Source organism: Mercenaria mercenaria, chromosome 19, assembly GCF_021730395.1.
Source record: "Mercenaria mercenaria strain notata chromosome 19, MADL_Memer_1, whole genome shotgun sequence".
In the NCBI taxonomy this organism is placed as follows: Eukaryota; Metazoa; Mollusca; class Bivalvia; order Venerida; family Veneridae; genus Mercenaria; species Mercenaria mercenaria.
Window position 1 is genome coordinate 30,162,449 of NC_069379.1, and position 18,906 is coordinate 30,181,354.

General features: G+C 34.3%; 1 protein-coding gene across 1 annotated transcript; it reads left to right on the forward strand.

The window, feature by feature from the left end:
* LOC128551057 (complement C1q tumor necrosis factor-related protein 2-like) lies at positions 1 to 14,864 on the forward strand. The gene is made up of 2 exons (XM_053531364.1): positions 1 to 199; positions 14,235 to 14,864. The coding sequence occupies exons 1-2, from the start codon at positions 130 to 132 to the stop codon at positions 14,624 to 14,626; spliced, it is 462 nt and encodes a 153-aa protein (XP_053387339.1). The 5' UTR covers positions 1 to 129; the 3' UTR covers positions 14,627 to 14,864.
* Positions 14,865 to 18,906: the final 4,042 nt, after the last annotated feature.

The window sequence follows — 18,906 nt, forward strand, 5'->3', positions numbered from 1 at the left end:
GATAAGATGAACATCAGTCATTGGTTGAAATTCAATCCGCCTCTTCACTGTTACGTAGAACATAAAATGTTAGGGTAGATTTCATTCAACTCAAATTTTAATTATCACGGTAAACCAATTCATGAAAATATGGCTACACTATTTTATGCCAGTGCTAGTTTTATTCTTGTGGGACTAACACTCCAGATAACTATAGCAGGTAAGATTATATTGTTTTCTTATCAAAATACAGTCCCTGGCTCGCGGATTTTTCAAAGTCCGCGCTTCCCTGCGATTGGACCCTAGCGCAGACACTTTTATTAGCCGCGGGTATGCGCTTTTTTCCTGTCTCCCCGTAATGTATTTTACAACTTCCACCGCGATCAAAAGCAATAAATCGTTTGCGGTGTATTGTGAAGATATATCGCAGCGTATCGCGGCGAAGTGCCGGTGGTTCGCGGTGAATTGCGGCGGATCGGTAAAAGAATGACGTTATAAATGCTATATACAGTGTAGAATGCACATAAACTGACAGGAATTTTAACATTTATAATTAAGAGGAAAAGTGAAAAGTAAATGGCATTTCATCATCTTTAATAATAATAATTTCAAACATATTTTGCATAGATTATTTCAGTTATACGTATTTATTTCATAATATAAAATTCAGCTACTGACAATATTTGATAACAACTATCTTTATATAAAATAATGCATTCTTTGTCTTACAATTTATAATATGTTAAGTTTTTTTTTTCAATGTGGCCGTATTGTGTAAAAAGTAAATATCTGCATATGGTGAAAACTATTTTTTTAGTATCATAAAAATAAAATAATGAAAAAATGTCAAATCAGTGTTATTGATTTATTTATTTATATGAGAAAGACTTTCAAAAGAATGGTTTAATGTTTTTTATCGTAAACGTACAATCATGCATAGCTATTGAAATATAGCACAACATGATAAAATCAGATTATTGAATTTCACCTGTACAAAAATGTCAAAACTGATGATAGTAAATATGAATGAATAGGGAAGATAAATCGCATATATATCATAGAACCTCTCTTAGATTAATGATATGTATGCAGTTGCTTGAAACTGCATATATGTTTTTATTTTGAAATTATTTTAATGTCTTCTTGCTTCCCTGGACGTATGAAAGTTGGTGATTTTTGTAAAATTTCTTTATTGCTCGTGTCCGTGGTATTTCCGAACGCGCGCGGAAACTCACGAACTCGACCGAAGTTAAGCTGTCTGTTGTCTATGGTACAGAGAGCTGATTGTTACAAAAGAGTATTACTATTGATAGGTGTTCAATCTGTTATATTTATTATATAGTTTGTAGTTACTGACATGAATCTTTGACGAAATAAGGAAATATTGCATTGTATTGTTGTATTGGTAATTCTTACTGCATGCATCAATATAAAAAAAGAAAGAAAGGTATAGAGAAAGAAAAAAGGAAAGTCATAACAATTTCAAGAGTGAAATTTGCACAATTAGAAAAGAAACTAGAGTATATAAATGGTCTATATTTTACTGCTTGCTAAAAATTCATAAGACAATATGCACTTTGTTTGCAACTATATATATTTCTTTCTAAAAAGGATATAGCCACTATCCTGTATTTTAAAGATTGGCATAATTATATGTATACCCTTAGTTTAAGTTTTAACCATATATATGTTATAAAGAATTTATATAATGCAACATTTTGAGTAAATTGTTTTCGGAGCCTCTGAAACAGCCATATTAATGCACATTTTGATTTTTGTTTTTAGTACCAATTAACAGCTTTTGCAAGTTTATTGCGTATCAACACTTTTTATTAGTGCACTAGGGGTGATCAGGTCTTTTTATTACACAGATAATAATCTTCTCTGTGATTGAGTCTATATCTTAGCATTTTGAAAATTGTAACATGTTTAATGAACGCCACTTGAATACACTATATATATATATATATATATATATATATATATATATATATATATATATATATCATTTTCTAATCAACAAAGAATAATGAAAGATATATAGGATAATATGACAGTAATTTAGTATTTACTTGTATTTGATTTACAGTATTGTTTTCCTGGATACAGGTGAATTGTTCGAAACTAAAGTATAGAAACATAGAAGTTTAAAAAGTTCGACTTAGAGTGAAAATACTATATTACAAGTTTTCCGACAACATTGTGAAAAAAAGGTGTCGTTTATTGATATATTAGTTTATTGTCTCTTCTGTAAATTATTATGTATTCTCTCCGCTCCATATTATTTAATGCTTTCATTTGCTGTAGGTATTGTATTTATAAGCTTTATGCAGTAAATCGAAATTGAATGGAATTGAATGTACGCCCAGATAATCTCAAGCAGGTATAGCACGCGCTAATTTTTAAGAAATGAAAAACATGTAATTCCTTGTTCATATAGTAATAATATACCTGACAATTATTATGAATAACCTATTTACTACATTAGTGTCACATTATCTAAAATCTTTGTTAAAAGACTTAAAAAATCAGACATTTATTACATCAGTCAGTCAGTAACCTTTGAGAAGCTTTGGGAAGTCATAATTCGCACATACTTTATTACGCAATGACTGGCTCGGGTGCAAATAGGTCACACTTCCTATTAAACAGGCCCTGGTGTCATGAATAGATACCTTTTACATTGTAAAGTATATTTGTTAATTTGTTTTTCTGTTTTGTTTTGTTTCTTTTTTGTGTTTTTTTTTTTTTTTTGTTTTATTTAGTGTGTGACAATATGTTTTTCAAATGTTCATTACATAGCAAAATTATTTTTGACAAATTAAATATACAAATAATTGATTAATTACATTTTCATTTCAATTAAGATTCCATTGAATGTAACAAAAAAAAAAACGTATTTCACATCAATTTATTATAATTGAAAATGATTGATCATGATCATATTTTGATATACATTTTGTACCATGCAAAATAAAAAAATAAAATAACGTAGTTTCTTTTATATTTCCGTTCTGTATTTTACATTAATGAAAAACCAAGTTGTTACATTGTATGTACTAACCTTGTAAATATAAAGATGACTATTTTTATTGTTGTTTTACCGCTACTTAATGTTGGTATAAAATAAATTCCCCCTTCCCACGTTTTTACAGGAGATCTCTAAGATTCTAGTTATTTATGATCGGCACCTCCCGTGATATGATAACGATCGATATTTAGCTAGACGATCTAAGGGAGACCGCAATGTATAGCATTGATCTCGATAAACAAGACAACAGAATCGATGTTTACCCAATTCTTCAGTAAGCAAGAAATAAAGGGATGTAAAATACAAAATATGCCTAATATTTTTTTTCTTTTCTTGTTATTGCAATGTAATAAAAATTAAGAAAATAACCCTTAAATTTGGCGCATTTTGTATGAAGAAGTACTTGTTGATATAGTAAACATAATTATAAGAAAACGAAGTAAAATAATTGCACGAATAATCGCAAGAAAACCTGAAGTGTCTTTGTGTGCCAGGTACTCCTTTCAAAACATGTAATCTACAGGCAGGCGTTAAATTGTCCTTTTAGCCAAGTACGTGCTGATAGATTAATTCAGCAATAATATTATAATATTTAAGTAAGCGTAAATTCTGCATGTTTGTCAGTGTACTGTTACACTGTACACGTATTAGACCGGCTACGTGTTTTATCCTAAGCAGTGACTAGATATTTCTACATCTACATTGTACGTCAAACTGTCAGCTTTGACCATGACTTGACGGTGCGCAAGAAAAGACAACTGTTAAGAAACAAGAAACATGAAGTTAAGTATAATACAGTAAGAAAATAGAAACGATCAAGGATATGGTGCAAAAAGAAAAGTAAGAAGTTAAAATCATGAAAAGTGCCTTCTATTACATCCCATCTGAGTGACAAGTCCGGCTTGCGTGGCGCTACCAGGACCCAGGGTCCCGCCGGTAGTGCTCCCTCGTGATTTGAGGTGTATCAGAAAGGCATGTTGATCCCTTAGAATGGCTGGGATGACAGCTCTCTCTTGAATGATGCCAAAGAGGGAGCCTCAGCGAAACTGGCTGGAAGTCTGTTCCACATCGGGATGGTTCTAGGGAAGAAGCTGTATTTGCAGTAGTCAGTTGATGTAAAGTACTGATGGAACTGGTTGTTATATGCTGCTCTTGTTCTAGAAGTGACAGGTGTGAGATATGTGGAGGCTGGAATATCCATTAGGACATGCACTATCTTGTAGAGCATGATGAGCTGTGCATTTTCTCTCATTGTCTGGAGGGACTCCCACTGCAAGTGTTGGAGCATATCATATTTCAATGTTGTTTTAACGCGTGTCAATAAATAAGAGGTTAATTGACGACTCTTGTCGATGTATGATAACGTTTAAGAAAAAAATGTTACATGTAGTATGAAATGCACATTTTTCTTAAATTATATTTTTTAAACATTTGAGGCATGTTTTTTTAAAAGTTATCATCAACAATAATGACTCACATGCTATATATTTTTATAAACTGGATATTATGTATTACCAGTGTAAAGAGTTAATTGGTGTTCAAATTTCGCTTGATATAATATATTGGTTAAATTAGCATACTAGTGTAGGCTGTAAGCCAGATGGTTGTGCACTTTTAAGAAGAGTTTTAAATTTGTATGATTCTTGCGTATTGTATCATAATATTACAATTTTAATGTAGAACCCATCGTTGCATGAAGTATTTCACAAAATATAGGCCGATTTTTAGGAAACTTTACCGGTGGAGATTTTCATTGTACTTTTCATAACGTTTTTATTTTCTGCACAATTCTAAAAATATCTTGTATAAATATTTGTCTTTTAAATGCCAATGCGACACATATATTTGTTTTGTGTTTGTTGCAAAATTATTGGAGCATGTCGAACTTTATTGATTTAAGCATTCTGCATGTAAAAGATGTATATATTGACTTATTTTGTAAAAAAATCATGTAAAGATTAAGGTTTGAGCCGTGCCACCTAGAATTAACACAAAAGTGGGTGAAATGTCAATGTACGCATATTTTTATTTAAGTAGATTGATCTGAAACTTTTTAGTTAACAATTTCATTGCAATGTTTTCATACAATGTTCAGAAGCTTATGACAAAAACAACTGGACCGTGACAAATAGTATTTTTTGCAAGTATGCACGTATTCATTTGTAAATATTGACAAATACTATAAAAAATCATGCAGATGATTACCAGTAAGACGTTCATATGAAATAAAAGGCAAAGTGTCAAAGCGAGCTTTACGACTTTGTTACTACTCGAAATGCGCAGATTTTTGAGAAAGTGTTCAAATAAGTAACAAAGGTAGTAATTCGCCGATTCTGCCTCTGTGGTCACACTGAACACTAAAAGTAGTCTGTGTCAGTATATAATGATATTTTCCCGTCTAGTTAATGTATTTACATGCCAAATATAAAATGTACTTCAATTTTTTTCCAATTTCATTCTAGAATATTTCTGTAAAAATGTTATCATTTTTCCATCTTGCTGGAAACTTTGATAAATAATTGATAAGTAAGTTTCAGCAAACGGATGACGTTACATTATTATAATTATTATTATTATACCAGATTTATATATCGCCCTTTTCATGATCAATTCTACGTTCACAGGCGCTTTACATAGTTCAAATGCAGCCACACAGAGCGCATAATTCATCCTCTACTAGTACAGACACAGAGCGATCTGACCAGAGGGACAGAGTGAGACAAAGCCCCCACGACAGAGAGATCAAAAATCAGATACAGGCTTGTCCGGCTCGTTGCGAATAGACAGCCTGGTTCTTTAACATGCCCCGTGTATAGCACTGATACACGCAAGGATTGCCTGGGTTCCTGACCAGTACACCTCTAGTGGAAAACACTAAAAAGCGTTTCTGAAAATTCCCGAGTAGCTGCCGGGTATCAAACCCCCGACCTCAGGATTAAAAGGCCAGTGTGCAAACCACTGAGCTATCCGTCCACCTCACATCATTATCATTATTCTTGTACCACATATATATAGCGCCCTTTACATGATAAACATGCAAAGACGCTTTACATAGCACCAACGAAGCCTAGCATGGCGCGAAATTAATCGTCTGTGCTCTCTACTAGTGCAAATACAGAGCGATCTGACCAGCGGGACAGAGTGAGAAAAAGCCTCTAAAGCCTATAGAAGTGGCGTTAATAGATCAGTTAATGTTTTTTTTTTACGATATTGTATTTTGTTTCACGATTAGATCTGCTTACATCAAATTTGAAATGCTAGGTATCTTATTATCGTAATGTAATTTTAAATTGTTTTATATAATAGTTTAATTACCATTTGTATTGAGCATTATATAGATGTCGTTTAATGTAAAGCATTTTTAACGTATTTTTATATGAAAAGAGTGCTATATAAATATGGTATATAATGATGACAATATAATAATAATAATAAAGGGAGAGAGAGAAATCCCTTTTAGATACAGGCTTGTCCGGTTAACTTAGCTTGGTTCTTTGTAAATAGACAGTCTGGTTCTTTAAACGTGTCCGTTGTATAGCTACGATACACACAATTTCTCCACGACATTTTTAGAATCCATCAAATGTATAAAAGTCGAGTAACGACTCGAGCTCTATGTTAAATACGAAATTAAATGTATCTTTATGTTTAGTTATGTGTATCTTTTTCAGTTTGTTTTGTCAAGTTGTGCACATAACAAAACAACACACACACTTTCAAAATTTTGTTATTATGTTTTGGGTGTGCGCCAGAACGACACAAAGAAACGTGTTGCATAAACCACGCGCACGCCAATGAAACATCACGAAGCACCCTTAAAGCCACCATAGATAAATCAATGACATCATTTACACCTGACAACATACTGAAGTTATCACGTATATCGCAGAATAATTGAAGACGAGTTTCAGATGTTATCATCGATGAAATGAAATTGTTTAACGGGCTGAAAAGAAAACGACAAGTTTTATATAAAAAATATACATCAGTTGACGATTTCGCGGCAATGTTTTTCGCATGTTCAGTGCCGTAACTACGTTGAAGCACATCAGGCAGATTCCTCGGTGTTTCCTATTTTAAGCAACGTGTTTTTTTTCTTTTCTTTTCTTTTCTTTTTACATTTGATATATCTATAAAAGTTCTGTTTTCGCTCTAAACAAAACAGATACATTTGATAAAAATATCTTACCTGATTTGTCTATATTTCTATATACTCAGGTATTTTTATAAATGGTTTATTCAAATCCTCTTCGTAGATGTAAATATTTCTTTGTCCATTTTAGGATTTCTGTGTACTGAAAACTCATTTTGATGTGTCCAATTAAGAAATGCCCGAGTCATATATACATATTGATGGAAATGATATCTCGACTTTACTTTTTTTACACTGGCTTACGAAAGAGACATTGAGTTTTGGTTCTTGTGCGATTGAAGAGTCAACGGTAACTCCTAAACATAGTCACACATTTCCCTCCAATCATTTCTCATATAAGCATTCAGTTTTGTACTTTTGCTTGTGAATCACACAAAGTTTAACTAACCATTTCATAATCTGGCTTTAAAAACGTACCATTTTCTTGTGGAACTTAAGAACTTCTGAGCCCACTACCTGTTCTCTTCATTGAATTTTCCACATTTCTCTAAGAGGGTTCCGAACACAACTTCTGTTTTTACTCAAATTACACAGACGAGTCGTATTCGTACATTTTAACCTGATTTGCTAAGGCTTTTTGTCAGAGATGGTGTAAATGTCCCATTTATCATCTATCAATTTAAAATTCGCGGGAAGGACCCTGGACCCCATCTCTATTTCTACTCTAGTTATGCAGTCGGGAAAAGTGTACATTTCACAGCCTTGACCCCGAACACAACCCTCTAAGTGTACTCCAAGTATGTAAGCAAGTACTAGTAGTGTGACATTTTGAGATTTTTGTCTGAAATCGCTTGAAACTAACACAGTTGTAATGTGTAGTGTCAAAACTTTTCAAGACCTCAACTTGGCTCCAGTATTGCAGACGAGTTGTGTGTACATTTCTGAAATGTTTTGTCGAGATTGTTTTATCTGAAATAACTAAAAATACACTATTTTGTCTTGCAAAATGTCACACAAAATCTCAGGATGGGCCCCTTTTGAAGAAAAAAAGTGTTCAAATTAACCGATGACTTGTAAATTCGCAGTTTGTACCTAAGCCCATATATGAAACACTATAGGGTAGTCACACCCGTAATTGTATAGTTGCTAACAACAAGTTCAGGTACTAGTACAAGGGTTACTACAACTTATATTCTTACTTCATGTTTAATCATATTAAATCAAATCAGAAAAATGATAACGAATCTTAGAACACAAATTGTTATAGCACATAGACTATATCTTTTGGTCTCACAATTAGATTTCGTCCAAAGGATTTACAGTAAAACATCTTTGATTGAGTTAAGTTATAATTCTATCTACTTTGGTGGAAAGGCAGATATTACACGTCACGCACTAGCTAGAATATTGATTAGATAGACATCACATATAACACGTCTGAATTAACATATTACTAAAGTTACGAATAATGAATTTAAACGCACGTGATAAAGCTTGAAAAATACAATGATACTGTTAATAAGGAACGTGATGTAGCACATATATAACATCTGTTGTTTACAACATTGCAAACAGAATTCGTGATCTTGCAAATTGGTTATATGTTTAACTTTAAGACAGAATTGAAATGCAATATATATGTAATACATGTACATTGAATGGACATTAAAAGTAAGTAAAATCAATACAAAACAATAATTCATACACACATTATAATACAAATATGTAATTATGTTACAACTCTTTTTCCGAAAGAGTTCTGCCTCCGTGTTTTTTTTTCAGGGCTTGTTACGGCACTGATGTTTTAATCATGTTTTTTTTATAAAATATAAGGGTAAAGGTCTTGCTTATTATCGTGTCACCCCTTTTAAAAGGGCTAGCCAATTTTGTTTATGAGACACATTTATTGTGCGCACCAATTGCCTCCCAACTCCTAGCACTTTGCGAAGGGCCGGGCGGATAGAAGTCGGTAACCGTTCATCTAACTTGCTCGTGGCTCACGAACCGGCCTTTTCGGAACGAGTCCCATGACAAACATCTCCCTTCGACCTCCTGATCTCGAGGAGGACGACTTAAGCATTTGCCACGGTCACCGGTAAGTGTCGATATATAGAACATGAAAATGTGAATAAATACAAGTGCCAATTCCCCTCCACCCGCCTCCCCACCCCGCCCCACCCCCCTCCCCCTCTTATCACCTGACGACTCGTTTTGTAGATTCCGAATGACAATCGTTTTCATATTAAGCTCAATATATGCATGTTTGAAGACAAAGTTTTCACATGTTCATTTATAACAAAACAATTTAAACTTTGCGTTGCGGATACAAAAGGTTATTTTTGTTTAAGACTCCTGATTAACTTGAATTTCAAATGACACTAGATAAATATTGCTTTATTAAACGGCTTACTCCTTTTGGAATCATGTCCTGCAATGCTTACAATAAGGGAACGTCTTAAAGATTTGTATTAAAGATTTGTAATGGTGACAAGCTTATGACTAATAATTGTGTTTATGTTATTAATTTTCCTTAACTAGCATCTGACCTTGATCTTAAGTTTTGAATTTGTTCTTGACCCTGAGAACAAACCGTTGCATATTTCTGAAGAACAGAAAACTGAAATAACGGTGCTGAAGGCAAGAATCTGATATGTGTCGGACATTGACAGCCAAAGATAGTGTATAGAGACTGACAGACAGACAGATTGAAATATTGAAAAAAGCTCGTAGATCACGAAATGCCTCCACCCGCACCCCACCACACACACACACACACCACCACCCCTTGATGCATTCAGTAACTGCACAAAAAAACCAGAACCTATTCGGTCATTGTGCACTAAACGTTTGACGTACTGACATCAAATCAAAATAAATGGTCATTTGCCAGTCATAATTGACCTCTAGATCAAATCTGATTTTAGACCAAAGCATTTTCTTGTTATTTGACAAAATATTTTAACTGTTCTGGGTCAATCTTTTACTTTTAAGCTACTGATCTCAAAATCAACAGGGGTCATCTGCTGGTCATGATCAACCACCCTGTCAAGTTTCGTTAATTTCGTGATTCTAATCCTAAGTATTCTTAAGTTATCATTTGGAAACGGTTCAACTTTTCCGGATCGCTGTAAACTTGACCTTGGACCTGCTGGTCTCAAAATGAATAGGAGTAATCGTTTGGTCATGTTCTCGGAAAGGCAGATAAAGTTTCGTGATTCTAGGCCTAAGGCTTCTCAAGTCATCGTCCAGAAACTGTTTGACTGTTCTGGATCCCTGTGATTTTGACCTACTGATCTCAACATCGACAGAAATCATCTGCTGGTCGTGTCAAATCTCCTTATCAACTTTCAAAATCCTATGCCAAAACATCCTTGAGATAACATCTGGAAACGGTATACCTGTTCTTTGTCAATTTGACCTTGACCTTTGACCTACTGACCTCAGTATCAGTAGTGGTCATCTGCTGGTCATGATTAACCTTTTTATTAAGTTTCGTGATTCTAGGTCCAAGCGTTTCCAAGTTATTGTCCAGAAACTGTTTAAATGTTCCGGGTCACTGTGACTTTAACCATTGACAAAGTGACCTAAAAATCGATAGAGATCATTTGCTGGTCAAGACCGCCCTCCTAATCGACTTACATAATCCTATACACAAACATTCTTGAGTTATCATCTGAAAACTGTATACCTTTTCTTCGTCAATGTGACCTTGCCCTTTGACCTACTGACCTCAAAATCAATAAAAGTCATCTAATAGTCATGTCGACCTTTCTTTTAAGTTTCGCGATTCTAGGACCAAGCGTTTCCAAATTATCGCCAAGAAACTGTTTAATTATTCCAGGTTACCGTGAACTTGACCTTTGACCTACTGACCTCAAAATCAATAAAAATAAATTTGCTGGTTATGTCCAACTTTCCTATCAAATTTCATGATCCTAGGTTTAAGCGTTCTTGAGTTATCATCCGGAAACCGATTGTTCAACATATTAGAAGACCGACAGACAGACCGACCGACTTCTGAAAAACAATATACTCCTCCTTCTTAGAACGGGGGCCTAAAAATAGGGCTTCACAGCTAATCAACATGTCATTTACTACTTACAACATCGTTCTCGGAAAGGCAGCTAAAGAAAACTTTTAAAAAATCAAACATTAAATGTACTATTATAAGTGTTGTCCAATTTTTCTATAATTTTACAAATTCAAGGGCCGTAACTCTCATATATGCATATCTATTTCAATTTTCAGCCCCTAGACTGATTAATAATTTCCTCCGACATACATTTCGCATAAAATGCTGGGAAGTTGTATTTCATAAAAAAGTATATGGTGGGTGTTGCATACTTATACCTTTTATAAATGATTTCAAAAGGCATAACTCTGACCCTTATTATTTACCATAAAAGACTTTGTAGAGGTGGGTTCTACATCTAAACTGTTCCGTTATAGATAGTAGTATTGTATTAGATAAAGATCAAAACTCTTCTAAAAAGTGCACAATTCGGCCATATTTTCAGCCTTATAGCCTACACTATACATAAGAATCCATTAAATGTTAAGTCTACATACAGTATTAAATAACTTCTATCAATTCGTAATGTGTGATCTGTTTACCTGTAGCTAAAAAATAACATAGCAGACCGTTCCTTATATTTATATGAAAATAAATAAAACACTACATTTATATACTTAGTATTATTGTAGCAAAAAAATTTAAAGGAAATAGACTAGATTTAAAATAACGGCGCCGCTTTATCATAATTTCTATAACTATATTGTACGTCTTCGTGATTTAAGTAAAATTATTATTTTAAATAATATTGCATTTAAGTTATTAAAAGTGTATTTGATAAAAGTAAAATTTTATAAAGATACATTTATTAGTTTTTGAGATATTTGCAATAAACGCGGTTGCAAATAGTTAGTAATATCATTCTTTAAGTGTATAAATATGGCCTTAGCAGACCAAACCAGGATTCCACGGTGACTGCCAGTGATTCGTCGCCATCCGCAATTCAGCGCGACCCGCTGAGATTTTTCATCGCGAGTCGCCGTGGACACTTTATCTATAATAGATCGTGGGGTCTTACAAAATCATCGCGATTTATCACAGTCTAACACAGGGTAAAAATTTGTGCCGGTGGTAATGATGAAAAAGCAAAATCTGCGAGCAAGGGAGTGTATGTAGTATATAATCTGTCATTCAATTTAAAAGACTTATGAACTAACTTTTCCGATATGTACTCACTTATATATGACATTAATCAATTGCTCATCAAATAGACTGGAGGTAATTGATATTATTTAGTGGAGTAAACGAATATGTCTCACGCAATAGCGCATTACTCTTCTTTCAGTCGATGTTAAAATGCACATTTCTGTCCTTTAAAAAATGTTTAAATGCATCTCGCTAAGCACCCGCTTAGAGTTTATGACACTAAGTTTGTTTTTCAAGAGTATTAACTACGGTTTGGTGAGTATTATTTTTTATTACCCGATGAAGTTGGAGGGATATAGTTTTGTCGTTGTCCGTCCATCCGTCCGCCGCCGGTCCCTCCGAGCCCACGTTTTCATACTTAAATGGCTATAGGAGCAAAAGGTAACTTTACTTTTTCTTTGATGTCATTCATTCCGTAAGGCTTTTATGTGCCAGTGGCTATTTTCACGTCGCTAAAAGAACAACAGAGAGAACAAAAGGGTAGCCACATAAATACCCATATGTAGTAACTGACTTCTTTCCGTCTGTCCGTCCGTCCGGAGCCATATCTAACAATTGGTTGGGAATATTTGGATAAAACTTCATATTCGTAGTTGCCACTATGAGGTTATGCGGCCCGTCAAGTTTCAGTTAGATTGCCTAAGTAACAGCAGAGTTATGGCCCTTAGAAGTTTCTTATGTTAACTATATAACGGGAGTCTATGGGAAAATAGCAACTTTCATAACATTTTCTCGAATAGAAAAATTTCCTCATTGTAGATTTTAATAAAACATCTCACAGTCGTTAATAAACAAATGACCTATAATTATAGTGAAATAAAATGTATAGGCCCTTGTGCCTATTTCTGAGATATTTGGACATGATTAAAGTGAACCGCCTATTTGAAGCTAATTTTAAGACATTATTTTGAATTATTAAAGGTGTCAGATGTTTTAATATCATATTTTAACTTTATAAAGATAGAGACTGTTACGATTTAATAAATTTATTCACAGGTTGCCTTTAATTCATAAACCGATTTTCATTTCCGTACGCCGAATCCAGGCTTTATTCTACGTTTCCCGGATAAATGACGTTACGCCATCACTTCCGGTTTATCAAACGTGCAGAAATATCTTAAAGACAAATATATCTTTTTTGTTATTCAAACACACCGAAGTTGCGGAGAAACCACTTTTTCCTTTATCATACACATGAATAATATACGCAAAATATACAGAAAAGGAGTAATGTTGTGGCATGCTTTTTTTCAAAGAGAAAGCTAGAAGCAAGCACAATCATTATAGTCTTGAATTTCTGAGAAATGTGTCTAGTCCTTTGTAAACGATCATATTTTTTTACAATTGGAAAGCTATACATTTTGTATTCCAGATAAAATTTTATTTCCTGAACAACATAGCCCAGACCTCCGTTTTAATACTAGAAATGTCAATAGATAACCGTGTAGCTTGCATGATCATGCTACTCTAACCTTTTCAGCGTATTTCTTCAAACTTATATTTTCTACATAATTATATCTTAATGTTAAACTAAGCCTAGAAAAAACATCATACATCCAGGTACATTTGAAAGTATCGAGCTAGCTATCTGGAAAAGAAACGCCGCTTTGAAAAATCGATATGATCGCAACAATATTTCCTGGAAACTTTCGACTGTTCGGAAAATCTTTCGGAAAAAAATCGCTTTATCAAAATAATATTTTTTACTATTGCGATGGGTATCTAGCTGTCTTGTTTCATTCAGTGGTAGTTTCTTATCTAACGGGAAAGATATGCAAACATGCTTTTTTCACCGATAAAAGCATAAAATTCGACTAGCAATATATATTAAAACTAAAACAAATATGTAGTTGTAATATAATCAAAATTATTTTAATGGCCATGTTAATTCTGTATAATATTTTGTATTTTAGAAAACATTGCCTTCTATGCACATACAGCATCAGATGGCAGCTATCCTGAGGGAAAGGTTCTCAAATTTTCGAACGTTCTACTTAATGACGGAAATGGATACAAGCCAGGCTCTGGCATTTTTACTGCACCCGTGTCCGGCGTCTACCAGTTCACAGCACATGCTTGCAATTCAGCAGAAAAATACATGGTTATTGCAATCATGAAAGGAACTCAACAAATTGCAGTCAGCACGGGCTCCGGAGATGGCTCCATCTGTAATTCCGTCACCACTATTGCAAAAGTTCGAAAGCATGAAAATGTATATATTGTGTCTGCCTGGTACGATAGTCACATGTTCTCTAATGACCACCGTTGGCCGTCGTTTATGGGGTTTCTTTTGTATAAAATATAGATCAACTTGTTCGATACAGGCAGTTTGGACTTGACGCAGCAAAGTTTTTTTACATATACATACATACATTGATAATGAAACAGATACTTTACCAAGAAAACATGTAATAGTCGCTTTTATTTATCATTTCTGAAGGAAATTATATTGCAAAGTCTTAATTGTCACTTTTCAGAGGTCAGGTTTAGTAGCTGTCGATTTTCATCATGTAATACTAATAATAAACGATATATCCCGATAATTGGCTTTGTGTTTTACACTATAATGACAAGTAGATTTTCTTTGTATATTCAAATAAATATCGTGCCAGCATGACTAGTTCTGTAAAAGATTAAGAGTACAAGTACATATTTCCTTTGACTAGATGACAGGCCGTCAATGTTTTAAAGTCAGTAACGAGTTTTCGTACCAGCAGGATAACCTGGATTATTGTCTTTTGACGCCGGCAGATTGTGTCAGTTGCTCGCAAAAAGAGATAAATCATTTCAAAAAGATATGAACATTCTTCATTGTGCATTGAATGGAAAATGAGACGCCAAATTGCTCTAATTTCCTCAGTTTATTATTGTTCAAGAAGAATATTATATGCAAGACACTTATATCTTCGATAGTGATAACATGTATTTTACCAGTATCAATATTTCCCCTGCATCAGATGAGTTATTAAGCCCTCCTAAATTAAATGTTGAAGGATTTTTGTACTTGATATCTTTTCTAAACTGTTCTTGATTAACATAACAATATTATTTCTGAAATACGTTTCTGAAACAACATTATACATGAGATACCTGTAACTTCCACAACACTCATTTAAGCAGATTCAGCAAAATCCCTTCTTAAAATTGAAAATCACTCAGTTCACCTAAAAGTGTGAAATTCAATCATTTCTGTGTTAGTCAAATTGCCTGGTAATTTAGGTTCATGTAGAATATTCTTTTTTTCTGTAATAGAATTCAAGCCGGTGCAAGGAAGCTGAAAGGGTGTTACACAATTCATTGCCTCTCATAAACCGACTCAAACAAACCGAGTCATCTATTACATGTATGTTGCTTTGTTGCTTCACAGTGTTGAAAACTTCGAAAGGATCTTTTCGCAAGTTTCATTTTATAAAAAATTTTGGAGAAGAAATAAATGAGGCAGATAGATATTCTTGAACTGCCAAAATGAATGTAACATGAGTTGATACAAGATATGTCCTAAAAATAAGATTAAACGCAACAATTTATGTAATTTGCAACGAATACTAATACTTAAAATAATTTTGTTTGCTTACGTTTCAAGACGTTTTAAAGTCAATTTAACCAAGAGATTTAGGGTCGGGCCAAAGCCAAACATTTAGGGTAGGTCGGGATACCGGAAACAAACATTTTTTACGCCTAATGAAATAACGTCAATGCGTCCATGGTACATTTAGTTAATGTTGTTTTATTGTATAAAATACATCAAGGTGTTGTTCAAATGAATGCGGATTACATTGGGATATAATATTTTCTGGGGTTGTTTCGTTTTATACATAAACATTCGATGTGTATCACCGATGCCAATTTGCAATTTTTCAAAGTAAAAATACGGAAAAAAGCAAATAATCAAAGACTATCAAAATTTAGCAAAGCACTAAACTATATAATTTTTATGACGTGGGGAAACGTCTATGCTAAAGATTTGAGAAACGGATTCGCAGTTTCAATGAAGCTATACTGTTTTTAGTGTATATATCCAATATCTTACGAGTAGTATAGGCAGCGGTTTGGCCCCACGAGTGCGCATGCGTGAGAATGACGTCATGCGCGGCGGCCATTTTGAATTTTATTTTTAGAATGACATCATCTTCCTATTTTAAGAATGACCTCACTTTGCTATTTATATCTCCCAGAAGTATATAGAGCTGACTTATATACCTATCTAGGGCGTGTTCGCGCACATTGAGGGTCAGGTGCTCAGCCCTAGACGGGGAGATTATACACGAAAACAAAAACTATATATTAATAATGTTGAATTAATAATCATATAGATTTATCTATAACGTAATATACATTGCATGGTAAACAAAGAACTTATTAATGATAATTTAAAGCAATATATTTATTATATCTTTAATTAAAACCATTAAGCTTTATTTAAGATAGCTACTTTAGAAGTAACGTTAACTGAAAATTAAAGACTACATTTTTCTTACGATGTTTCCTCCTTGGCGTCCACTGAGAAAATGACTCTAATCATAAGCGTAATAGTACTAAATGCGCATGCTCGGACTTATTTTTACGATGACTTCACATGCTATATTTAGATAAGATCATGAGTGAATCAAACGTGATCGTGGTCAGAATGTCTAGCGTGTGTTGATTTAAGACCGGATAGGCGGACAATAAAAAGTAAACATGTCAAAATTAATCCCTTTAAAGTCGCCACAATGTCTGGCGTTTATTTATTTAAGAGCGGATACATTAACAATAGCCTATTCAACTATCAAAGTTAATCCCTTTAAAGTCGCCGTAGTGTCTGGCTTATGTTGACTTATGGACGGATGCAGTATAATGGATATTGATTTTATCAATAGAAGTACTGACATAAAGATTTAATCCTCTAACAAAGGTACTTTTTGCAACTTGTCCATTCTTTGACCGTTTAAGTTTGACTAGTTTAAACCAGTATTACTATTTTTAATTGACCAATCAGAATTGAGATAAATGACGTTCTTACTAAAAAAATACAAGCCTCGTTTTGAAATGCTTTATGGCGAGTATATAAGAACACGCTCGAGTCAGTTAAATCATTCTAACTTTAGAATTCATACCGGCAACATGGAAAATATAGCAGCAACGTTTGAGATGATGGTGAATACTTTCACCGACGCAGATGAGCTCATGAATTATGCGGCGACGTGGGGGATACAGGATTCCCCGTGGGTGCGGTTCCGTTTGTTTCAATTGAGGAACCCACAATATGGTAATGACTTTGTCGAGGAAGAGTTGAATAACATACTTCAACATTTTGGAGAGCCAACTGACCAGAACACAAACGATATGGAGTTGGCCCTGGAATACGTACGAGAGCAGGGAGAAGTTGAAGAGTGTATTAAAGCGTTACTATTTGATGACGAGATGGAAGAAACGGCGGCTGCTTGTATTCAAGATGGGGAGTGGCACCCTACATCACCAGGGTTACAGATAGGTGGCGGAGAAGAGCCCCAGCCGGGTCCGTCTCATAGACCCGACCCTAAGGGCCTTCAATATACAATCAGAAAAAAATCACAAAAAACGTATGCAAAAACTGCGGCAGTGGACAGGACGTATCAAGTTAAAGTGGACGAACAATATAAAGGACAAAATTTAATAGATGTGAGACAAGGTCTTCACCAGATGTTTGACCACGTGTTGGAGGAAGCCCGGGGCGATTTGGCAGGGAACGATTTAGGCCGTGTTGTTATACATCACGAAGGACTTCATGATCCTATTGTTGTTCCTCTCCAGCCCTGGGACCAGTTAAACGCAGACACAGTAATGGGAACTATAGAAAAAGTACTCAACAGTAATAAAGACCTCCGTATTGATGAGAGTTTTGACATTTCAATAGGATCCATTGATTTACCTAAAGGAAGCGGTGGACCAAGACGAAGAATTACTAAACTCAAAGGAAAAAACAATTCATTACAGTTGAAAAAATCTATAGTTACCATTAAAAATGATGACCAGATGTGTATGGCGAGAGCGATTGGAGTCAGCTGGGCAAAACTCAACCGTTGTACTTCAGAAGAATGGAAAGAAATAACCAAAAACAGACAAAAGAAAAGTAATTTACAACTCATACTAGAACATCAGAAAGTACCAGAAAGTTATTATAAAAAATTAAGGGAAAAGAAAAGAGACGAACAACGACAATTAGCAGCTGCAATAAGTCATATGGCCGGAGTATCCCTAGATCGCCCTGCCAGTTTAGAAGATATCACGGCGTTTGAAGAAGTCCTGGGAGTACGTGTGATAGTAGTTAGCGCCATGTTGGGTAACAAATTCATAACAAGTCCCAGTTCAGACGAGCGTCCATGCATCTACATATACTTAGTGGACGACAATCACTTCCATGCCATCACCAGTATCGTCGGCTTCTTTAGCGCCAATTACTTTTGCGAAAAATGTCTCAAACATTACGACCACAAAGAAAGACACCAATGCGAAACACATTGTATCATATGCAAACGTGACACATGCCCTAAAACAGAGACGCCAGTGAAATGTAAAGAATGCAACATGGACTGTAGATCAGAAGAGTGCTATCAAAAACATAAA